The 26,240-nt window shown below is 37.9% G+C and overlaps 2 protein-coding genes across 8 annotated transcripts; one reads left to right on the top strand and one right to left on the bottom strand.

Annotated features, from left to right (window-relative positions):
• Positions 1–381: 381 nt before the first annotated feature.
• Positions 382–23,166, top strand: Mino (glycerol-3-phosphate acyltransferase mino). 7 transcript variants are annotated; one of them, XM_071703919.1, is made up of 14 exons: positions 674–839; positions 7,066–7,869; positions 16,191–16,309; positions 16,879–17,057; positions 19,398–19,559; positions 19,643–20,037; positions 20,147–20,570; positions 20,681–20,846; positions 20,998–21,182; positions 21,256–21,445; positions 21,514–21,737; positions 21,809–21,919; positions 22,045–22,237; positions 22,521–23,166. In XM_071703919.1, exons 2-14 carry the CDS (start codon positions 7,808–7,810, stop codon positions 22,706–22,708), a joined length of 2,598 nt encoding a protein of 865 aa, XP_071560020.1. In that variant the 5' UTR covers positions 674–839; positions 7,066–7,807; the 3' UTR covers positions 22,709–23,166. The 7 variants fall into 7 exon arrangements, with proteins under 7 accessions (XP_071560023.1, XP_071560020.1, XP_071560022.1 ...); XM_071703917.1 differs by lacking the exon at positions 674–839 and adding an exon at positions 5,138–5,333; XM_071703922.1 differs by lacking the exons at positions 674–839; positions 7,066–7,869 and adding an exon at positions 382–488.
• Positions 22,776–26,185, bottom strand: LOC139771271 (tektin-3). Its single transcript, XM_071703926.1, has 9 exons — positions 26,063–26,185; positions 25,678–25,832; positions 25,170–25,421; positions 24,846–25,078; positions 24,591–24,700; positions 24,378–24,526; positions 23,940–24,159; positions 23,568–23,722; positions 22,776–23,508 (listed from the first exon to the last, which is right to left on the bottom strand). Exons 1-9 carry the CDS (start codon positions 26,102–26,104, stop codon positions 23,298–23,300), a joined length of 1,527 nt encoding a protein of 508 aa, XP_071560027.1. The 5' UTR covers positions 26,105–26,185; the 3' UTR covers positions 22,776–23,297.
• Positions 26,186–26,240: the final 55 nt, after the last annotated feature.

Genomic DNA, 26,240 nt, shown 5'->3' on the forward strand with positions numbered 1-26,240 from the left:
ATAACAATGGAAAATGTAGGAAAAGTGTAGTATAGAAAAAGTGAGTTTAAAACTGAATTATGCTACCTCCTAGCTGTCTCATTATGCCTGATATTTTATAAATTCCTGAGACTGCATTATAATGTGGTTATAATTGTCGTACGTAGAATCTCGGAAATTTTTCGAATAAATCTAGAACGATTCTCGCAATATCAATAAATCACTGAAATGCCGTCTCTCAGCTGATCGAATACCTTGCCGCGGTTTCGAACAGAAACTGCCGATATAATTTTATACCAAATATTACATCAATGGTCGGTAAAGTCGCTAGTAACATTATCGGCCGACTCATTAGTGACTTTATCGACAGTAAACCAATTGTCTTTCTCGCCTCGCGCAAATGACGAAACAAATGGCGTCACGCGAGTTCAAAACACGTTTTACGAGCGAGGCTTTTCGACGAAATAATAGCCCAAAAGTGCAATTAAACGCATCTTTATTGGTGAAAGGTAACGTACCACGCCCTTAAATTCCTTCCTCGGATTTAGTTGATAGTAGAATTCGCGGGAGGAGGAAAGAGAAATTCGCGATTTCATTCGAAATCAGCTCAGATTCATGTGCCATATATATCACCGCTCGGATTCGTGGGCGTCCATGCGTGCATTACGTTTACGTCAGCTGATATTTTGGCCGTATTCACATTCACTGTATTCAGCCGTATTGACCTCTGTAGAGAGAGGCAGGAGCCAATATAAAAATAAGACGTCAGCTGATGGCGTGATACACGTGGAATCGTCCGATTCTCATTCACGGTAGCTGAATCGCGAGCGAGGGAATCCTATTCGAGCATTCGTAGAGAGGTGAGTTACCGTTATCACATTTGATCGCGTTTTAACCGCGTTACACGAGAGGTTATGTTGATATAGCGACTTCACCACGTAGCTCCGAAGCCCGAAGTCCGGAAATGCTCTCTCGCGTGTCGCGTGACTCGATTGTATTTCCAATCTCATCTGATGCGCACGGTAACACGAGTTACGTGCTAATAACAGTTTAGTTGGAAAAGGTTCATTGTATTACGAGAGAAATTACAGATATTACGTTTGAAATCGACTAACTTTCTCCTTTCAAGGAAGACATGGGGCGGTATTCGTAGTCGGATCTTATTTCAAGACCGCCTTAAGTAATGTCTCAAGTTGCTAATACGGTCATTTGATTGGCTGGACGGAGTCTTAAGTCTTAAGACTGCTTTTGACCAGACTTAAGCTAATCTTAGATATAAGATCCGACTATGAATACCGCCCATGGATTCGGACGTAATCACCATGGTTCACCGAAATTTGTGAACGGTATTCCCTCAGTCAGAAAATATTGGTAGCATATTTTAATACATTAATTGTGTATATATTTGTTATAATTGATTATAATTTTACTAATTAATTACGTATATATTCAATATACTTACATATTCAGTATACGTATATACTATAATAAAATTCATTACTTAAAATAAAATAATGAAATAATAATAAGATTAACTAGTAATTATCGGAGTAAGAGATTTTTGAAGAAGTTAGTTTAAAAATTTTAAAGACTGAAGCATGTATATTTGTCATTAGACTTAACGACGTCTATTGATCCTACTTATATACATATATATCTACACCGATAAAAATGACGTTTTAACAGATATTGTATTATTAACATTAGTCTCTAATTGCATATGATCTTGTTAATTTTCAATACGTTTTTAATGTTATTTTACGAACATGAATTTTCTATCAATAAAATTGCATCACAAGTGCTTTGATATGCTTGATACCTAATCATTTATACTGCGCGCAGCAGTAGCCATTTTTACGTTTAGTGTTACAAGAAGGTAGTTGTCGCATTCGCATACATTCATGCATGCATAATTCGTGTTTTTTTTTTTAATTAAATATTATAAATTAATACCTAGTTAAGCTCCAAAAAAATAGAATTACAAATCAATACTGAGTTGAGTTGAAAAAATACTGGAAGCTTATTTTTCATAAACATTATCTATTGCAACAAATCAAGCGATGTGAATATTTGAAAAAAATTTCTATATTTTCCTGCGTTACGCTTTCTCGTCTCGCTCCGTTCTATCGCTTATTTCAGATAATCAAGTTTCTATTTATCTGCTTGTTCTTAAATTCATGACAACACACCGAAAATCTACTGAACCGCTCAATTTAACCTAAGCAGATCATAAAACAGGCAAATTATACAATTACGTTAATGAGAGATTTTTTATTTCATGACGTATTCATTTCAATCGATTTGCACTAATTGCAATTGATTATCCTCGTCATCTTATTAAGAACGATCGAACTCGTGTTTCCTTTTCATGTGCTATGAAAGAACATATATATCCGAAATTTTTTCAGTAGAAGCAATTACAAAGAAACATTAGTATCCATTTGTAAAATTGCCCTTTATAAACATACTTGTGCGTAATAGCTTTTTTTTTTGTCATGTCTATCGTTGCAAAGTAACAACAAAGATAGTTATTTCTTACTATTCCTATGTATGCGTAACATGTTATTACTACGCATTCGTGGGTCGCAAGAATTACGATTTCGTTACTGATAAAAACGCGAAGAAAAAGTTGTTTCGAATGGCACGTAAAAAGGTCGTTCTATATTAGTCGCAAGCAATCCATATTGTCGCAAGTCGCAAGAGGCTTGCAATTTGACCTTTTACACTGCAGTCGTACCTAAGTCACAGCCAATCAAAGAAAAGATTTGTTGTAAAAATGTCGTTATCAACATGTCCTAAGCAAGCAGAACTGCTAATAGTACAAGTAAGTAGTATTGCTTTCTTCGCAAGCATCAGTACCACATCCGGTTGTAACGTAGTCGCAAATAGCAATCTCAAGGTTTGACCAAATCTAAAATTTGCGTCTCTGCGATATGTGACAGGCAATATGAGCATCGAGCTCCGTTGTCATGGCATCGAGCTCCGTTGTCTATTTGGCTTGCTCGTTCGTTTCGTGTTTTATTGTAACCCGCAAAGATATTGATAAGTTAAAAATTTTTATTTTAATAATAAGTGATTTGGAATGGAGAAAAGATGAATCTCTGGACGTGAACGTTCATGAAGATGATGGCAGAGACGCAAATTTTGGATTTGATCAAATCTTGCAATTGCTATATGGGACCGGAAGTGATACTGCTTGCGTTCGTGCGATTGGCTGCTTGCGACTAATGTACAACGACCTTAACAGGCGCGTCATGTGCGTGTATATTTACCCAAACAAACGAATTCCTGATCAACATCGCGCGATATTAGCGTAAAATCGACGTTTCATACGCGACGAAGCTAGTATATCTCGCATAAATCACAGATATAGCCAGATGTAGCCTTCCCGGACGGTCGGGGGCCGATCCGCGATTTTAATGCACATTCGCAAATTGGCGCACAATGAGGACCGTTATAAAACGCCTAATGGCTTTCAATGGGATTAATTCACGGCTCGCGCGGCACGGAACAGGCCGTCGTGGTAGGTACGTCGGATCTCGTCCAGCATTTTCTAAGTAGAGTCCGAAGCTGGACAAGGCAGCGTCCTTGCGCGTACAATCGACGAAACGAAAATAGACTTCGATCGTGTATACGCGCCTCGTACTAAATTAATTTAATAATTTCGATCGATATTAACGATTTTACTATTAGAGAAACATTAACCTTTTTCTGAAACAACTTTATTTACGTAGTTTCCTAAAATGTCCATTTCTACCCCAATGCGGATTAACTTTAATCTCGGTTTAATTTACTTTTTATCTATAAGTTAAACCGCGATTAAAGTTAATCGGTATTGGTAGAAATGGACATTAGTGGAGTTCGTAGCGAATATTGGATATAAGTGCTGTATTATTATTTTAGGAGTGTTAACCCATGGATTTGGGGAACGTTACCCCACGTTACCCCTAAATTTATAGGGTAACATTGATAAAAATAATAATACATTTTTGCAAAAATTTAATAACAATTGTAAAATGTAAAGTACAAGGGCTTTTCATTATCGTGCACATTCAAAAATATTAGCAAATTAATATTTTAATATTAGTTAAAAAAAGTAAATTTTTATAATTAAAAAATAAAACTAATATTTTATCTTGTATTTAATATAACAAAAAGAAATACTAAAGGACAAATTATTCAGAGTCTATGTTACAATTAGGAGAACATACATTTTTTTTAATATTTTTGTGGCTTTCATACACAAATTTATTGCATTTTATTTTCGCATAACGCGAGAGGCCCACTTATCTAAATATGAGATAAATGTTATATAAATACACGCACTGGGAATATCTTCATACATAATCTCATTTTCTCACTGCCAGTCAGCTGGCCAGCAGTAGAATTACCAATTCCTAATGTTAAAGAAATATAATATTAATCAAAAAAGAAAGAAATATTAATCAAAATTATACCAGTGGAGTGTCTACTCTAGTTAGGAATGCGATATTTTTGAGAAAGGACCTTCAGATAGATACACTTTTGTTATCCTGCTCTGTCTTTCTCTTTCTCTCTCTTGAAGAAAATCTGTTTTTGGACACTCATCTCGTTATTTGTACGTAAGAATTGTACATAAAAAAATCGCATAAGATGATAACAAGCTGTATTTCTTTTTTATACACATTAAATAGTCTAATTTCTTTCTCTCTCTCTCTCTCTCTCTCTTTCTCTCTTTTTTAAATTCAGTAGAGACTTAGGTAGTGGGACGTCATCTCAACGCTTTTGTATCTATACATTCTCGCGCATTCTCTTCGTTAATCGCAATAAACACGCGGTTGTTTAGTGGTGTATCATCGGGAACAGCGGCAATTAAAAGCACGCTTCTGTCGCAAGTACTGGTGTAACCCGATTGGTCGTGTCCGAGTAACGCGATTCTGCCGTGATTAAAAACATGAAACGTCACCGTTCGGTTCCTCTTCGTCTCCTCTTTTATTTCTCGGGAGCCCCGAGCGCGTCGTGGCGCAAAACGGCTCGAGAGCTATAAAGTTCTCGATTCCATGGTACCGGAAACCGGAACTCCGGGGGAATCGCGTAGAAACGCATTGTAGATCACGAGTGCATCATCGACCTTCTTCTCGGTTGTATGCCATCCCGTGAACGCGGTCGGATGCAGTCGCGGTCCGTCCGCTCTCCGGCACTCACGTCGAAACGAGCCGCAGATCGCCGCGTCGTCGGATGACGTGCATCTTTAAACACCGTTAATTGTCGATAAAAAGCTAATCGGACAAGTGACACCCCCGCATTGATCGCACGCTCGCGTAACGATTTATCCGCAATTCGAGTCGTTCGAGGATTTCGTCAGGCTTCAGAAGGTTTAAGATCGACTTTAGGTGGTCCACATCTTCCTCATCTTCGAAGCTTACGATTTAAAAAAAAAATTATGCACGATATATTACGGTCTCATTAATTGTTTTTCGTGAAAATCTTTCTCCTCGTGGCAAATTTCACGATTGATTCCCCAATTGGAACGCAATCTAAATGTCTTCGTTGCAACGTTGCTATTCTACTCGCCTCGTCGATCTTGTTAATGATCGCTAGAGTTCATCGACAAACTTCCGCTATTGACGGTGCGCTTTCCATTCTGAATTTCCACGATCGCATCGCACGAGTGCGTGACGCTAATTCGAGCTTAATTTTCATTTAATTGTATGTGTGTGTGTGTGTGTGTGTGTGTGTGTGTGTGTGGTTTTTTTTTATTAAACACGTGAAAGTCGTGGGTTTTCCTGGGGATCGTCTTTCAGACCGTCGAGAACCCAACGAACAGAGAAAGTCTCACGGGTCGAGGAGCACGTTTTAGCTTCTACAATTATCTCGGAACTGTTTCGAACGAGTGAAATATCGAGATGAAACATTGCGGTAAATATGTACGAATACACGAAATAAGATAGGAAATTCGTGGACGCGAATATAGAAAAATGAAAGAGAGAGACAGAGGGCCCGAAAGAGAGTTAAATTGAACTCAGTTTTAATTTAATAGATTTTTTTAACAAACCAGAGTATAGAATAAAGTCGTATTACTGATTAGTAGATGATACGCGGTATCTAAGCGAGCAAAATCGAGTAGTCAAGTTCACCAATAAGGCACTAAACGGGAAAAGCGAGAAAGTATTATCCTGCAAGTTGCATTGCTTAGTAAAATTAAATTCCTGTTACAAGAACGATTCGTGTTAAGTGATTAAGAGAACCAAAAGACTTATGAATCTCTAATCAATAAATATAATCATAATGATGAAATAGACTTGCATCAATTTTTCGAGTATAACATAAAATCCTGGGTAGGGTAAAACAGGAAAATAGCCGTCACTTAAAGCAAAAATAAAAAACGAAGTATATCTTTATATTTATTGTTTACTATACGTACTTATAGAGGAACGACATTCGTGCCGAGTGTTTCAATTAAAATCTAAAGTCATCTAAGTAATCGTACGCATAAATAACGTTGTTCTTTTATCTATTGATCAAAATCCATTTGAATGTGCCATAATGCGTCCGCATTTCTCATTCCCAACTTCTAAGGATGACTGTATTGAGGCTGCTTCAATAAAACGCTGAGAAGTAATTCTTCACTTTTCTTCTGACCGCACGATGACAATTCTTATTGCTCGGTGACAATTTGCATTCAGGTTGCTCCTGAATAGAAGACGATTCAATTTTTCATGTATATAAGTATTCGTCCCTCGAAATTTATCATGTTTCTCACCTTTACATCGTTGCAGAAACTTTCAGCGTGATAAAGATCGTCCAATAAATTGTATAGAGTAAGAAGACACGTGTAACTTGAAAATCTACATGTCTTCTTACGCATATATTCTTTTTAGAACGCTACTAATTATAATCAACATCGTTGATAATCTTCATCTTTTGATCTTTTTAGACTTGCTCGTTTGAATTAGAAATGGTATAGTTGCGCTGGATCTTAGGCGACAACCGTAGCTAATTGTCACAAAGAGTAACATAATTTAACATAATTTTTCTCAAGAATTACGCGAGCGTGCGAGTAAACGCTCTTTTATTCTATTTTTTTTTATCCTCGTGCTTCTTCAGAGGGATCGTCGATCGCGCTGCAATTTGCATCGGACCGGACGTTCCACAGCTAAAGTCGATCTGGCCGGCCTGCGTTCAGACCGACTGACGGGGAGAATCCGCGCTCTCCGCGATCCGGACCTTTACGCAGCTCCCGCTCGGGCCCCTCTCCGTCTCGCGTGATCCAGAAGGTCATGCGCTAGCTCCGCTCCCCTTGACGGATGTACCTTGAAAAACGCATTCGAATGCACGCATGCACGCACGCATGCATGCAACAATACGGCCGGCCCACCGCACCATCATCATCGTCGTGCAGCGGAGTCAGTGAGTCAGTGAACCGTCCTCCGGTGGCGGCGGTGGCGGCGGAGCGGAGCGGTTCGGTTTGGCTCGGTTCGCTCGGTGGTTACTTAACGTACTTGCGGTAGAAAGTCGACAATAGTCGACGACACCGGATCGACCGGGCTGGACTGGCGCGATCGTACGGTACCTAATCGCCGGCCGTCAGGAAATTCGGGATCGCCGCGACCCTCCGCTCACTCGCTCGCGAGCGATCTGCGCAACTCCCCGATCGATGGATCTCACGGGCCGCACGATCGATGGTGCCGACGATCCCGCGACCCTGCTGATCCGATCGTGGGAAACGATCATGGCATCGACGTGCAGCATCTGATCGATTGACAGAGGTGTAGTGCGCATAGAACAGTTATTTTTTCCTTTCTTTTTTCTTTTTGCACTTGCACCGGATTTCGCGTCGTAAACGAGGATGGACGGCCTCATCGAGATCTTCCTCTTCTGCGGAGTAATCTGCTATTTCTTTAATCTCAGGTAAATCAGTTTTATAAATAAGACTAATGATTCTTGTCTCAGTGATTTAGATGTTTTCCTAAAAGCGGATTGAAAAGCGATGATTTTATAAAACCTTCAAATCTTTTATAGAATTACCGGTGTCCACACGTTGCATTCTATAAAAGCGTTGGCGATTTTATAAAAAAGGAATCAAATCACCAAATACACAAATGAATGGAAAATTATCATATTCATGCGCGATTTAATATGAATGCGTTTGTCTGATTTCGAGTTTTTCGTAAAGAAAGTTAGCACGAATCAAACAACCGTTTTCAGCGTTAAAATGTAGGCTATCGAGCCTCGGATTGTCAATGATGTAAATAGGTTTGTGGGGAAGAAGAGACACTGTGTCTAGTTTCGTCGCCAATTTTATGCTCATTTTATTGATGAAGATATACCTTCGTGCTTGAACGCTAAATGACTCAATAGAAAACAGAAACTTCTTATGTTTTATACTTTCTAATTATCACATAATTTATAGTACCCTTATATATGATATTTTCATATATACAACGTTCTGAAATGTAATAATTAGTTTAGTATTAAAGTCATGCGCTTCCGACGCGACGTGACAAAGAATTTCACTTTCCTTCGCTCTTTGCGATCGTCTTTCATTGACTCTTGAATAAAAACAGAGAAACGGAGTTGCGTTTGCAACATCAAACTACACTTCTTCCTGTCTGCGATTTAATTTAAAACTTTTTAGTTTTTATTATTACGTCGAGCAACTACCATTTCTCTCGGTTAGAACTCCATTATGTATACAATTAAAGGAACATCGGGAAGAACATAGATCTGGCACGCGCTATGTTATTTATATTTTTTTCCTTCGTTTACGCAAGACAATTTTTTCATGTGGTAAAATAATTTTGATTGATTCCCTGATTAATGATAAATCACGCAAGACAACATCTACTTAATCCACTTTAAATCTGATTGTTTTAGTCCAATGTTCAACAATATTTTAGTCCAATGTTCAATAATTTATCTCCCTATTTTGGGAACGTTCACGTGATAGGAAGGTTCATTTTGTTATCGGAAATGACATCGTCGTTGACGAGAACGTCCTCGTATGCTGATGCTAGATTGACTCGAAAAAATATTCTTGATGATTAGGCCAGGTGTATCACAAAAGACATGTTATCTATTTCCTCTTAGCGCTTACAGTATCTGACAAATACTTTTCGATAATCTCTTACTATTTTTTATTCACCATATTTTTATATTTTATATTTTTTATTTATAAAGTCAAAATATTTTTGCTTCTGCATGAATAACATTTAATGATTAACGAAATTAATCTTGGCGTATGTAGCGTCTTTTTATAAAATAATTATAACAAACTTTTATAAAATATGTATTATTTTGTAGTCTCTCTTTTCAGTCAGACTGAAGAAACTTCATTCATTGCGTTCTGGTTTCTAACTCTGTTAATAACCCGCTTAAAGGTAGTCTCTTAGAATAAACCCTCCTTGTGAAGAATCACTCTAATTACTCGAATGCTAATCTGATTGTGAAATCTGATCGGAGAGCTATTGATGAGTGCTTGTGCACTTGCTGACGGCTACCGGAAGCTATGCTCGGAAGTCTCGATATATTTACTGCTTGTTAGAGAAGTAGATTCCGTAATTCCGCGAAAACGCACGTTCGATTTGATTATTATCCACCTGGTGTTGCCGCTCACCCATTATCCCGAAACGCACGTCTATATATGCAAACGTGCATTGTGCACAATTTCGCCGCGACCTTGCTCTCCATTATTCGCCAGCCGCATCTTGTCGAGCATGATTCCTATGCTGATACATACAAGGGCCACGGTATTTTCCTTTCCCTTAGCGGCGCAGGCAACGTAATCGCCACATATTTAACGTTTATGCCAAATCGGGGCTCCGACAAATATATTTTTGTTTCGAATAATTCACCTGAATTGTCCAAAATAATAATTACGCTATTATTTAGATCTGAATCCAGTTTTATTCTAGTTACATAACATTTCCTTTTCTTGACGACAATTCGATCGTTGTTGCAATCTCTTGGGAGTCATAAATTTTAGTAAAAAAGAGATAAGTTGCATTTTAAAACTACTACCGCGAAAATCAAGCGATCCTTTATTTATCTAATTTCAGTAACAGTATTTTTAATTTTGCTATTGACGTACGCCAAACTCTCATTGTTTGTTGCGATTAATCGGTAATTTCCATTGTGATTGTATCATTTGATTAACCATTGAATTATGTAGGTCAGTGACGTAATGCGCGTGACTTAGATGCGCGTGATTTACATTTTGTTATGCAGGAGTTCCGATGTCGATAACCTGACCTGCCATGACGGAAATAAGTTCATAGATCTTCGTCGAGGAAACTAATAAAACAGCAACGAGCGTTTAATGAGCGTGATCTACGCTCAAGATAAATGTCCCGCGATTTCAGAGTAAAAGCACAGTTTACACAACATTGTTTGCTAATATTTAGCACGCTCGTTTGATCTTTTGGTTACAAAGAACTGTTATGGTGGTTTACCGAAAATACGCGAAGAGGAAACTGAGAGACGAGCCAGTTCATTAGCCTTTCAACATTCCTGACGTTTGCAATTTACTCGTTGCACTAGTATGGTAATAAAAAAAGAAAATTCGCGTAAGCTGAATATAATCTATCAATTTATAATTCTTTTTTAGTAGATAAGAATTATTTATATATACATATTTATACACAAGAAATTCTTATCTACTAAAAAAAAAAAGCTGTTTGTATTGGTATTTGTATTGCTTGTTCGTATTCATTGAATATTGATTATACATTATATCATTTTTTCGAGCCATACCGGACGAACAATTTAAATAAATTTTGCTTTGGCTGGGAACGCATTGTGGACGCAATAACGTACTCGTGATAACATACTGTGACGCATTTGCATCCAATGCGTATTGCGAAATGTGTCTTATGAAATTTAAGTAATAATTTTCTTCTAACATTTAAAAGGAAGCTAATTGTTCCATGACGGATCAGCTGATCTCTCAAGACATTTTTTTTAAATAATAGACTAAAGGATAGTTCGAAGGGATATAATCGGAACCAGAATAAAAGAATAATTTTTTTGGACATTTCTAAGCTTTTTCTAATATAAAGTTCTTGGACGCTCCAAGAACTGAAGGATGCACAAGTGACTAATACTTTGTTCCCGCATTCTCACTTGTTTATCATTTCCGTCCAACGTTCAAGAGCCATTAATGGCTTATTTCAGAGTGTTTATTTCAGAGTCCGGCGGCAATCTCCATCTTTTGAATTACGTACAATCGCGGCATCGTTCTCTTCCGCTCTCTTCGTTTCCCCCGGACTCCTTTTTCTCCCTTCGTGAACGCGCGTTACACGCGCGGCGTGATAGACTTATCAGCGTGGACTTTGGCAATTATTGTTAACCGGGTCCAGATTCTTGGTTCTTACTCTTACTCGTCTTATTTTTAGCAGCTGTAAACACGGCCGACGTCCTCTGATGTATCATTGAAGTGCGTCGGGTATCGGTCATCCGCATGATCATCAATATCGTGGTACAACATTCGTCTTTTTTGCGACATTTCAATATTACATTTGATATTGAAGAACTCCCCTATCGATACACTTTTTCCTATTCTCTGAAACCATTCGTCTCTTGCGAAAGTCTGTTGATTTAAACTTTTTAAGTCCCTCTGAGATAAATTAATTAATTAACTTACAATGAACGCCTTTTCACTTACGATCACTAAATTATATTTTGGGAAGTTAAAAACAAATAACTTCTGACCTGATTATGCCTGTAATGTTTTAGCTTTAAGGAAATTCTAATTAACCTCCGTGACATCTTATTATCTTTTTTACATAAAAGGAACGTAGAAGGACTGTAATAAGCACATATTTCGCTTTGTAAAATGACCATCCTGTCTGCGGTACAGAGCCGCAGAGGCATAACCGGATCATTTTCTGCGGAGGCGATTTTTTTAAATACTTAATTGCGCACCGCATATACGTATAATGATACATACACATAGACATTTGCAGATCAGCTGCGAGATCGCGCGGTGGCGAATGCAAGATGCACTCCTTTCTCACATAGAGAACAACATCTAGTCCCCGTTTATGTATAATATATATATATATATATATATATATATATATAACCGATATGCGATATATTACATCCGCACGGAAAGGATCGTGTGACCGAAGATTCTATACGCGTTTGATTGATTTCGCGTTTTTTTTTCTCTTGAAATTAAATCAACCGACTTTTCCACAAACAAACTCGTAGCAGAAATAACATGCGAGACCAGTTCACGATTTTTCATATCATTGGCTTACATTTACTTGAGCGATTATGTGTTACGGGTTCGATTAAAAACTTGTATTTGGTTCGAAGCGTATTAAGAAATAAGTTAGATAGAAGAGAAAAATATAAAGTCTTTTTTATAACGTGTAGCACTTTACCTTTGCTTATGTATGTACTCTAAAATGGACTCCGGCCCGGCTTCTTTGTTGCGTTTCACATTCAGATATAAATTATAAACATAGGTTATAATCACTAAAGAACAGTTTCTTTCTTGATTTTTCCTCTTCCTTAAACAAATTGTTCTCCAAATAATTTAGAAGCTTATCTTAAAGCTATTTAAAAGCTACTTAAAACTGCTACTTAGAAAATCACTCAAAGCTCTAAAATCTAATTGTACTATGTTGCTCTTTGTTTTATCAATGTTCCCCCGATAAGTAAATTTTAACTATTACTTCTCTCTCTCTCTCTCTCTCTCTCTCTCTCTCTCTCTCTCTCTCTCTCTCTCTCTCTCTCTCTCTCTCTCTCTTCGGTTATAGACATAGAAAAGCGCAATTTGAACGTGCTTTCGGATTAAAACTTTTGTAAAAGATCGTAGACCTCAAGCTTCTTTTCTACCGCATGCAAAAGTTGTTCATTGATACTGACGCACGCGTCGTTTCGATAATGCATCTCGTCGTTGCGCAATCGTCGCCGGCCATTACGAATATGACACGAAAATGTTATATTTCGTCATACATCAACATACGAGAAGTTCTTCTATTTACACTTTGCAGCAGCCTGCTCTTTTTCTTTTATCTTCCAGAATGTCAGAGAAGTCGCGATTAATACGCGCGATGCTTCACCACATATGTAACACGTGTGTCTCGGAGTTATCGGGGATACTTATGTTTTTTTTTCACCTCTTTAATCTAATCTAATGCTGAGAGAAGTCGTATTAAATTAATCATAAACGGCACTGCACGATTAATTTGAAAGGTCGTTCGAACAGGCAATTATTATATTACGTTCGCGCGCACATGTCGGCGTTATCGCGCTCGTCACGGAGTATTCCGACATCGAAGGCGTTGAAAACAAAAGAAAAGTCAGGCTAGTTTCAGCGTACTTTTCCCGGTTGCTATTATCGAAGGAGGAGAGGAAAGTGACAATTATCACGTTATTGGACTGCCTTTCTTTCCGAGGCGAATGTCCAAAACACTCTTATTTTATAATAGGGATGTTTTTCTCTTTCTTTTCGTAATACATGAAAAGAGCAATTGCACAAAGCGGAGGCTGATACTGTGCTGTAATTTGGCCGAGTTTGAATTTCGATGTGCATATGTAGTTATTATTGTATACGAAATGTTCAAAACTAAATCTATATCCGTGCACAAATGTCATTCTGGACAAAAGACGCGAAATGTATAAAAGCGGAATATATACGCGAGCAAAAAATAAAAGAATTATTAATGGATTGTAATAAAATTAATAATCAGTTATTAAACTTGAGCATTTATTAAACTGCGGCTGTGTGATAACTGTGGTTGTTCATGTAAAATAAACCCAGTATCAGCATCCAGGACCAATTGGTATCGCCTGTATCGCGAAAAGAGGGCAAGGATAAGATCTGTTTCGACCTTGTCAAAAGTACTCTTCGAAAGTGAATAATCGCTGACAAAGGAAAAAGAAATTTAAACGATAAAAAATTGGACAATTATGTCACGCGTCAATTATAACATTCATGAATTAATATTCCATTTTTAGCGTATTTTTCCTTGAGGCTTTTCTTGAGGAGGTACTCGCTCTATTTTCTCCCAGCCGAGTGTTTCTCTCGCGTAACCCTAGACTTACTACGCCATTGTCGGGATCGTACGAGCCTAATCGACGGTAACTCTTGGCAATCTTTCGCCTCTGAACCATCACTATGAAGTACAGTCCGTGGCGATTGCTGCGTACGATGCAATACGCCGAGAATCACGCGACGCCGCCGTATGCAGAAAAAGTGAGAAAAAGCATTTGTTGCGTAGAATATTTTATATTTTTGCTTACCGCGCTTAAACGTGCGCTTAAATACTGCGAAAACTCAGATAACTCAGAAGAAATCACACAGTTAAATCGTAAATACAAAGTGCTGTATATTGTGTTAGAAATGAACAAACGTTAAAGAGCATCGCGCTGCGCTGTGGTTGCGTGATTTACAAGTGAAAATTCATTGCGCGAGATGTATCGCTTCGTAATTAAAGCTGTCACATCGATTAAGAACACGTAACGGAATTATTTATCGGTTTGTTTGTCGTCTATGAATGAATCGATTACATTTCACGTATGAACGATTTTTGCATGCAATTAAACGAGTTTAATGATTCCTCCTTTTGCATTTTGTCATTATCTGCCAAGTAGACACGTAGAATGTATAATTAATTCGCACGAATATAGAAAAATTATTTATATTTTTATTTTACATATTTATCAACCCCTTTGACTGCGTGCCGACTAGATTTGTCAGACTTGAAACACAGCTCCGGGGTTGGAGTAGTAAAAATCCCCCCCCCCCTACACCTAATTAAATCGATACGATTTAATTTTTGATGCTATATGCATCTAAATAACTGTAAAGAAATTATTGCGAAAAATATTACCTCAGAAGGTGTCGTCACCTTCACGGAATGAAGGAAGTTCCAGGTTTGAACCCTGGCTGAGGTAATATTTTTCGCAATGATTTCTTTACAGTTATTTAGATGCATAATAGCATTAAAAATTAAATCGAATCGATTTAATTAGGTATAGGGGGGGATTTTACTACTCCAACCGGAGCTGTGTTTCAAGTCTGACAAATCTAGTCGGCACGCAGTCAAAAGGGTTGGTAAATATGTAAAATAAAAATATAAATAAAACTTTCGCGCATCATTTACCGCGCCTGATTCTTAGTTAGCCCGTTTTCTATATTCGTGCGGATTTCCATTGGAACCTATACTTCGAATTTTGTATAATTAATTAATTATACGTATAATATCAATCGCAATATTCCGAACTTCGAAAAGATTCATTTAACTGTACATGTTGATGATCTTTCTTTAAGTTTTTTAACATCGAAACGTTTTAATAAATATTTAATTAGAATTTTTAAGCTGCCAAAAATTCTTGTTATTTGTTCACTCAAAGCGGAAATAAAATTATTAAATCATTATTGAAAAATGTTAGTCCCTCAAGCGGGAAATCGTTACTTGTTTTAAAATCCTTTAAAACTTTCCTCAATCGCTCACAACTCTCGATGTGCTCTCGGCATGGAGAAACGAGTAGCATATTTTTCCTCCGATCTTTGAATCTGAGAAAGAGAAAGTACAAGAAGGGATAAGTATTGTTTACAATACTACAATCCATTTTATTTCAAGCAAAGATTGAAGAGCTATTTTACATTCTGCTTTTGTAGTTGCGCAACAGCTTTTCCGCCTTCCTTGATTTTTCAAACGGATCGTTTAACGCGGCGGATGTGGGACGATTGTCGAGTCCGTCGTGCGTGATCACGCTATCGTGAATCTCGGCTCGATCGACCGTATATCCACCTTTCATAAAACAATTCGCAATCTCGCATCTCGGCAGATCGCGCGTTTCTCTATTCATTAATTTAATCGATAAATCGCTGCGTCGCGACGGAGTGTGTGCATCCGTTTTCATCAAATGCATAATAGCAGAGGGTGCGTCGTGTCGCCACGTGGAAATAATTGCGCCTTCATCATTCGTTGTATCTCAACGTTTATCTTCAACGAGCCTTTGTCTCTATTTTCTCTACATTTCTCTAATTTTTTTTTCTTAATCAATTTTCTCAATTTTGCCTCTCGTCCAATTTCCGTTCAACCATACCAATAATTATACCTTCATCGTTCGTCGTATTTGAACGTTTATTATACGTTCTCTAAGAGTTTCTATTTTCCCTCGGCGTATATATCCCCTTTTGTCCCCTAAACAATTTCGTCTTTTTTTTTCCCTTCTCGTCCAATTTCTATTTGATTGTATTTTAATTGCAGACCCAATAAAATGGTAGACGTATTGTCTACGCGTCTGCAGGAGGTGTACGCCAAGTGGGAAACCAGGACGGAAGTGACGCGAAATGCGGAACCGACGACCACTCGATTTTCCCTGGAAGGTAATTTTCTTTTCTTTCGTTCCGAAGCTATTCTTACGTAAGAATGCGTGCCGCGGGAATATACAATTGTGATCAATCGATAGCTATCATCGGCGCGCGAGTCTGACCATTCTCTCGCAGCGTGTTTCGAACGAGTATGGAACGCGCGTTTCCCGATTGCAACATGGGAGATACCCTTATTTAACGCAATGTTTCGAGTCATAAAACATCGTAACTATCGTTTCACAGACTTAAAACGTAATTATTATATACTCTCATTGTCAGTCTTTTTTTTTCGAGTTAGCATCAAACAGAACTCTGCAGTCTACTTATTACTTATTCATATCAGTGACAGACTGTCTATCTTGGTTCTGGTCTATCAGCTTCATATCTTCAATTTAATCTGATAATCTTACGAGTCCTCGTTTTAATGCCTTTATATTGAAATTGATATATCATATCTTATATTCTAGAAGTGAAACTTAGGACACCTGAAGTCCTCTTCGTTTTTCATTTAGACGAGGAATCTCTTCGGAAATCCGTTCGCGACGAGATGCACTTTCGACTTATTAAACGCCATACAATTGCAGGTCTCCGACGAGCCGGGCTGCAGTTCCACCGAAGGAAGATCCAGGATCGGGAGCAGTCGCGCAAGGTACGCGAGAGCTCGTTGTACAGCATCAAGGAGACTGAACCACTGGCGCCCTTGATCAAACAAAGGGCCTCGTTCCTGCATTACTGCTGCAGCACCTGCACGCCCGCTTCCAGGGTGAGTTTTTGTTATCAAGTCCGCTGCGTCAGCGACCCGTTGTTTTCAGCGAGACGCGCGCGATGATCATCAGGCGCGGACCATGCCTCGCGTGTTCACCGTCATCAATCTAATCCGTCGCACGTGGGCGCGTACGGAGCCCGTTGAATTGGAGCTGCCTAGCAGCCGGTTAACCCACTTAACTTACCGAACTTATCGTTAAATATCAGTGACCTCGTCGCTCCGACTTTGATTGCCGTTTTCGATTGTTCGATTCCATTGTTCGATAAAGTTGACACAGGTGCGACGTTTACGGAGACTCTATCCTGAGCTATATCATTCATGATTTATAACGAAGTCGAAAAACATCTATATATAATTTATAGATTTATTTTGATTTATTTCATTTATATTTAATTTATTTATGTATATTATTTATTAGATTTATTTTTATGTCGTACTAAATAAATATTTTTAATTCCTTTTTTTCTAAAATTTTTAGCATTTTACTGTCAGAAAAAACATTTTTTTATTTTTATAGCGCTTAAAATATACAAGATTTATTATAACCTTATTTTAAATGGGAAGATTTTATGCTTAAATAAATGAAGGCATTTTATAGTTTGCTTTGAGGATCAATTAGACACATTACGTTTATTTAATTAGAATTCAGTCTACTCACTTGGTGTACTAGGCTATCTTACATGCTGTTTAGAATCCAAAGTTAGGGTAATTAATCTATATACGCGAGAACCATTATCCATTACATTTTGATTTACGAAAACGATACATGTTACGATAGTCTCATCGTCGCAATAGCAAAGTTTACTTGAGAGAAATAGCCGCGAGCTCTGTAATCGGTGTTTCACATTGCGAGGAAGGTTCCTGTGTCGTCAAACAACACATAGGTCATTCACTAAAAATACATCTAATCGAGATCGCTCGGCTGGATGCTGCGCCTCTCACAATCAGTCTCTTAACCACGCGGAATCGCGGATTTCGCGGACAAACCTTCGCGCATCTTCCTTGGTTTTGTTTCCTTCAACATTCCGCGTTAATCGCTAGTCGCGCCTTGAGAAGTGGAGAGTGTCTGCGAGGCGCGTTTTGTTCGCGCCTTCACACCTACGGTCGCGATCTATTTTCGGTATTGCGAGAGAGACTGCAACGGTGTGGGAGAACACACAACGTGTAACGACGACGCAAATAAGTCGCTTAAGAACCGATCGTCTTTAAACATCCAACCGGTCCCGAGACAAACCTTTTTTTTTAACGTGATCATTTAATTAGCGAAACTCGTACACGTGTGCGTGTGTGTGTGTGTGTGTGTGTGTGTGTGTGTGTGTGTGTGTGTGCAATCATTCGCGTGTATGGCGCAACGAGTGACCAACGGGATTCCGTAGGACTCTACTTTCAATAAACCGAAATCTATGATCAAGCGTAAATCGACAGTGGTTTCGTGACAGACGTAGAGGTGCAGCTGTTATGGCCTTATTATCTAATTAGAGGACACGTCCTCTGACACGTGTTTAATTATGTAACGAAGCTTCGGTTGTCTTTCATCACTTGACCCTCTCCGGATAAGAACAATTAGCACGCAGGCACGCACGCATTGACGCGTGCATAAATGTGAACTTCGTGCCGAGGCACTTAATCTTGAAGAGGAAAAATTCTGTCCAAAGTAGATTCGTAGGGGGGAGATCCGTTGTTCCACGTATATTTCAAACAAGCTATGATTAATGATTAAACAACTCTGAATTTGTTTTTAATTTTTACTGTAATTATCCCGATAATTCGATGACAATTTTATAGAAAACAGATGTAAGGAACTATATTCTGAAAATTTTTTTATATGCAAAGTTGTGTTTGAAGCGGCGAAAAAGTATTGACGCGGCCTACATGTTTATTGGAGATAACGATCGTTCGTTATCGAGCTAATCGTTATCGTCTAATAATAATAATACATAATTTGTCATATATATTGATAAGCATGTGTTCGATATTTTGATGATAAGAAACATGTGCGAGGAATCACGTGGATTTTTATCACGATGGTGGCGCATTGTTATCGTTCGCGGATATCAAAACAATGTGAGTTAATAAAAGTGTAAAGATATAACAATTAATTTTATGACGCTTATACAGAATGTCTTAAAAATCTTCGTTGGAAAAGGGGATTTTTTAAATAGGACTCAAAAAGTAGTGACTAAAAGACTAGAAGCACATTCAATTATTTTAAAATTAGCTGTTTCTAGTGTATTTTATATGTTTCATATGTGCTCCTTACATATTTTTTATTATTTTCTACGTTCTTTTCATGAAATCTGAACGAAAGGCTATTTTTCATTCTGATTCTTGTTTCAGGATACCTTAGTAAAATCCGTGCTCAAGCAGCAGCAGCAGCAGCCATACGGTATAAATATACTGTTGGTTCCACCAGGTTCCACGCTTTTCTCGAGGGTATTCAACTACGTATCTTGTGTCTTAAGTTTCAAGAGATATGACTATCCAATGGTCACGGGGACGGTAAGTTTCACTTTCGTGAGCTGTCAGAGTCTCAGAAGAAGACCGAATAATCGTTGTTAAACTCGTTCTCGCTATGCCATTAGGTCTTGAATGATGAAAAATTAAAAGACGCTATCAAGCTAACCGCGTGGGAGACGGCCAATAATGAGGGTTGCAGCGAGGAGAAAGCGCTCGCGAAGGCGAAAGCCAGGGCCAGGAACATATTGCTGCAAATGGAGAGCAGATGCAGCGACACCCTCCTCAAGATAGTCGCGTGGCTGGTGTACAAACTGTTGCCCTGTTTTTTACAATCCGCCGTCATGTTACCCACTCAAATAGAGCTGCTGAAGCAGGCGAATGATACCGGTCTGCCGCTCGTGCTGCTGCCGCTCCACCGCAGCCATTTGGACTACATAATGATCAGCTTCCTTATGATCGCAAATAATATAAGGAACCCATTGATCGCGGCGGGGGATAACTTGAGGATTCCATTTTTCGGGTAAGTCTAGAATCTAACATCGATCTTAGTCTAAGTTTTAGGATCTTAATTTTAGGATTTTAACATTTATGAGAATATTTTCGACAATACGTTCAATATCGGTTGACAGATGGCTTCTGAGAGGTCTGGGTGCTTTCTACATAAAACGTCGTATCGACCCAGAATCAGGACGCAAGGATCTTCTCTATCGCGCAACTCTTCAAACGTACATCATGGAGAATCTTCGTGCCGGGCATAACATGGAATTCTTCGTGGAAGGTGGCCGCACGAGAACCGGGAAACCTTGTATGCCGAAGAGTGGCATCCTGAGTGTTATCGTCGACGCGTACATGGACGGCACCATCGAGGACGCGTTTCTGATACCTATAGCGATCAATTACGAACGACTGGTGGACGGAAATTTCGTTAGGGAACAATTGGGACAGCCAAAGAAAATGGAGACTTTCTCGTCGACGATCAAAGCCATGTGGTCAACGTTAATGGGTCGTTACGGTATCGTCAAAATCGATTTCTGTCAACCGTTTTCCCTCAGGGTAAGAGAGAAAGAGAGAGAGAAAGAGATAATTCTTCTCAAATAAGATTGATCCACTGTCATCATCGATGACATTGAGAACTGTTAATGTGGAGAGATAATTTTCAACAGGAAATGGTAAAGACGTTCCAAGCTCAGCAAAATAAATTAGCTCTAAGAAGTCCATCGGAACGACCTTTAAAATACACTATGTCGAATTCGTCTCTTTACGGTACGGATGTAATCGTGGAAGAACAACGACAATTGGTGAACAGCATCGCCCGACATGTTGTATATGGTGAGTCGAGATGATGATTATTACTCGCTTTATCGACTCTACCATCTTATAAAACATGTTATTGACATAGATATATTTCTGTTGATTGCAATATGATATTCCTATAATCTCTCACGGAATTTATCTGAAGTCATCGTTTAATTGCTTTCAGATTCGTCTAAATCTATGCCGATTATGTCAACCAATGTTGTGGCATTTTTATTATTAAATAAGTTCCGAGAGGGTTGCACATTAGACAAACTGGTCGAAGTGTTTGACTCAATGAGACAAGAGTTGGAATTTGCTGAAAATAACGTAGCGTTTTGCGGAGAGAGCGTTGACATCATTAAACACGCGGTTGGTAGACGATAAGCGAAACGATTTGGTTGCAAGAAAAGACGGACAAATTTATTAATTGTCAAACTTGTAGCTGGATATCTTGGGACCGGGTTTGGTGACGCAACAGCGACAGGAAATCACCGAGGCTGTTAACGGCGATCAATCCTACAAATCAAACGTCGTCATAGCGATCCGTCCTGTGTCGATTCTACCGAATGTGATCGAGCTGTCGTATTACAGCAATACTATGTTGTTGTATTATGTTATGGATAGTATAGTAGGTAAGACACCAAACAATCAGGGAGGGCGAGCCGCTTAATTTTGTAACGCAATCTTGTTGTATTTTCAGTAACTGGTTTGTATGCTGAATTGCAGTCCCAGCTCAATAATCCGATCGCGATCGCCGAGAACAATATTACGGTGTTACAAAACAGTCTGCTCGAGCGAGCACTTAAGTTGTGTGACATTCTTAGGTATGAGTTTATTTTCTCCCGGCCCTGCCAGGAACTGAGAGACATAGTTATTGAAACGATACAGAATCTTTCGCATAAGGGCATTATTACGCAGAAAGAGGTACATCTATTTTCATAGATAGTTGAATAATCTGTGGGTTATCATAATAACAAAAAAAAATGATTTAATAGGAAGTTTACCTGGAGGATGAGCTCTGGAGCAAAAGATACGCGAGAAATTTTGATGATAGTTCGGACGAGGAGTACTCGAGAGAACGGGAAATCCAAAAGATTGAATATAAAGTAAATTTATTTTCTTAAACATCGCTAATAACGTCTATGTACCAATCTTTAAATTACCACATATATATATATAAATGTGTTAAGAATAATCTGATGAGTTATATGTGCTTCTAAATTATTTTTAGCTGAGCTTAAAGCCAGAACATTCTAGTCGCATGGAATTTCTACATACAATGTTACGTCCGTTAATTGACACGTACACATGCAGTGCATTCAATTTGAGGAAGTTGGTCGGCCGATCGCTCAGTGAACGAGAGTTAACTCAAGAAGTATTGAGCGAAATCAAAACCAAAGTAGACGGAGGCGTAGTTAGTTACGGTAAGTTATATAATGTATAAACTCAGCGATTCCACTTATAGATTTGGGTAAAATATAAAATATAATTATGTATTGATTGTAAATTCTGTTGACTATACATATATAATATATATATATATATATATATATATATATATATATATATACATATATATCATTTTACGTTGGACAAAATTGCTTATAGTATAAAATAATATATGCAGCTTGAATCGTTGAATTAATGACTAAATGACTGAATAAAAGACTAAAATGTTGTTTTTATATTGAAATATTTTTTTAATAGGAGAGAGTTTATGCGTCGATCCGATAAAGAACTCCTTTAGGCTTTTCGAAAAATGGAATGTCCTGGAGTGCCACATGCAAGATAACGTTAAAATTTTGTACTTGAAAGAGGATTGCGATACGGATGCGGCAACAAAAAATGTGTACGATACCATAGCAGCTTTCAAGTGGGTCAGAAATATGGATTAAAACGTGATGATACTTCCTACTTTAGTCAAAAAGAGTCTTTGAATCACTATTTTTTATATCTTTTATAAAATCTCATTGATATACGTCCGGGTATCCGGCAATATTTTTTACGGACATTGTTCGTGGGTGTGTTAAGTACACAACTATAAATAGTATGTGTATTATAATACATATTTAAGTACGTACAGCCTGTACATAGCTTCTTTGAGCGAAGATAAAAATTTAAAAAATACGATATAGTATATCACTTGTGAATGTTTCTAAAAGCGCGATTCACATTCACAATGAAATACTTAAAGTCCTGTTTCACGATGTAAAACTGTACAAATGCAAGATTAAACTATAGATCTAAGTTGGTTGTATCATAAAATATTTTTACGAATAAATAGACAATAGTACATATCACAGAAAGATGTTTGTAGTTATCTTGTTAATAAAAATAATTTTGTGTGCATATATTTTAATAGTCTTCTTGATTCAATTTAACATCTCGCTTAGTACCTCTTGCAATACAAACTTTTTAGTATCTCTATTAATACGTATATATATGTATCCTGCATTATAAAATTTGTAAAGATTTTATGTACACTCAGTATTTCACGGTCGACGAAATTGGGCAGCTCCTTCTGAGTCCCATACATTTCTCTCTATCAATGAATAATGCATCTACTTTAGACTGCAAATTACTTTCCAAATTAGATCTCGTACGTAAGAGCTGCTGATGTTGCGCCTCATACTGTTGCAGTTTCATATTCATATCATATACTATTTTATTAATATCTTCCACTTCTTTGATCATCCTATAAAACGTGCAAATATTGTTGTCTGAATAGTGAATACGTAAATGATTCTAGCAAACCTGAGTTGGGCGTGATCCTTGCACAGTTCAGTTTCTGGACGATGCGTCCTAGCTTCCAGCCGCGTGTGCGCAACTTTCAATGCCGAACTTTTATCAGCGATAGTTTTTTGCATTAATACCATGCTCTTCTCGATGTCGAAAATCTCTTCTTGAATCTAAAATATTCACATATTACGTAATATTGAATTTAGCACATAAGATTTTAGACAAGAAAGATCTAAAGATTGTTATGAAGATTTTACGATCTTTTCAGATATCTTTAGACGCTTTCTGGATTTTCATACTGTTAATAATGTTAATAAAAATTTACATGCCTCTATTTGCGAGCTCCCATCTCAGCTTTTACTTTACGTAAATGAAAATGTTTGTTACCTTATATAAATGCGTTTGTAGTTTTTCCTTCGCTTCCAACATTTCGTTGATTCGTCTGTCCAGCGCTTTATTGGTTTCAGTCCAAGCTTCGCATATATCGCCTACCGCGTTTATGGCACTGTCAACGTCATTCCGTAATTTGCGCGACTTTGCTCGCTCTGTCTGCGATTTCTTCACTATACTGTTTGCCGCTTCCGCCCAAGATTCAGTTCCGATAACACTGTAAACGCAATTGTTATAGCTTCAGTCATGTGTCAGTCAGTAGAGAAACGTTTAAGTATATGAAGTGTATGAATAACGGAATAACGTATCTTATTTAGTAAAGTGAAATACAAATATCAATTTATTAAAAAAAAAAAAATTATTTTTTTTAGTCTTCCGTTCTCCCAAATTAAATACTACAAGAGAGATATATCTATAAATAAAAAATTTAATTACCTAGGATTATATCTTTCTATGCCACCGTAATATTGCAGGCCTCGACTAAAATTGTTCATCTGGTGACACACGCTGTCGATTCCTAGTGCCGTTTCTTTGTTCTGCACATCAATCTGCAGCTGATGTTGGGCAGCTCTACCGTTTGTTAACTGAAAGGCATCATAGGGCGAGTTATTCAAAATCGACACTGCAATCGACAAGCCTACAACGTACTTGATTGGCACATCTATCCACGAACTGTTCCAATTTCTTCTCACAATTTCTCACAGTTTCGACTTCTTCCAGCAAAGCTCTCTCGACCTCATCGTGTACCAAATCAATACCTATTAATATTGACTGATTAATTGAATCTCCTAAGTGATGCAGTTCTACAAGATTTTTCTATTCTTCTTTTTTATATTGATTGTTTATTTTCAATCTTGATACATCATTGTATCTCTTATGATCTATTGTCAGAAAACGAAGAACCTTTTCTCGACTCCCGATGATAAAGACATTCTTGCGCGATATGTAATTGTCCCTCGTGATTTTGAATCGCAACCTGCAAGCCGCGACGACACTCCTGCATTTTACCGTTTTCTACGATTAATCTCTCCAATTCCGACGCCACTTCGTTCCGCCAGAAAGTGATGTCCGTGATTCTTTCTCCGAGCTTTCGGCCGCTCTCTATTTGTCCCTCCTGTACCTTTTCGTCGGCTTCTCTAAGGTAGATATTACAGCAACAATATATTTCGGGAAATACCCTCAAATCACAGATATGTAATTCATTAAGGAAAAATTTTCAAGTCCTACCGCACAGAACATGCAGTACTCTTGCGCAATTTTTCGGAATAGCTCCTATTCGCATTCGCTTCATTGTAGAGCTTGATTTGGTCCTGTACCCAGTCACATGGTGTATATCGCGTATAAAGCGCGGCACGTGCCGCGTGCGAAGGATTGCGATCGAAACCGGTCACCAAGTTCGGGAACTTGAGCGGCTCCGTCGCCAATCCATGCGACGTGCGACAAGCATCCACCAGCAGATTCGTCATGGGCTGCGCAGGCCTAAATAAAGATTAATTCGAATAAAAGAAATATGTTTTAAAACAGTACGAGGAGTATTATACAATAATTTCCTATTTATGCATATAACATATATTATTATTTATTAAAATATATATTTGAAAAATATTTTCTTACAATTTATGAAGAGCATATATAATCTCTTGAAAATAATTTTTATCCTTTGTACTAAAAATATAGCGTGACACCTTTAAATTGCAGCTTGTGCTTTCGAACATTGGAAATATTAGTCACTCACAAGGGAGCTGCTTCTACGACCTCGTATCCCAAAGTAGGACGCCAAGGATGTGGTCTTGGGGTCTTATAGAATTCTCCGACTCTGGCTGGAACCGGAGGGCCAGCGACCTGCTCCATGCACGGCAAAACGCCGACTGTGCTCCATGGCTGCAGTTGCTAAATACAATAATAAATACATGAATAATAACACAAACGAAAATAAATATAAGTCTTATGGTATAAAGGGAAGATCCTAAATTTGTTTCTCAATCGCTTGTGCGTGCTATCAAATAAAATGCAAACAGTTTATCTTTTTTTTTAGCATATATACATCTGACCAATATAAGATTGACAGAATTGTTTAAACTGGAATATCATACAAAATATTTAATAACAACAATATTTACGGAGTACATGACGGTCTTTTTCTCGGTTTTTACATTAGCCATGATCGCTTACGATAAATTTCGTAAATTTCTTTCCACGTCCAGAGCAAATAAAGATACAGGCGCAATTCAGCGCAATTTCGAAGGCACGACTGGCCTGAAGTAAGAATACTCTCTCTCTTTCTCTCTTCTCTCTCGT

Source organism: Temnothorax nylanderi, unplaced genomic scaffold (genome assembly GCF_030848795.1).
Source record: "Temnothorax nylanderi isolate EJ_2023f unplaced genomic scaffold, tnyl_v1.0 TNYL_tig0037_pilon, whole genome shotgun sequence".
In the NCBI taxonomy this organism is placed as follows: domain Eukaryota; kingdom Metazoa; phylum Arthropoda; class Insecta; order Hymenoptera; family Formicidae; genus Temnothorax; species Temnothorax nylanderi.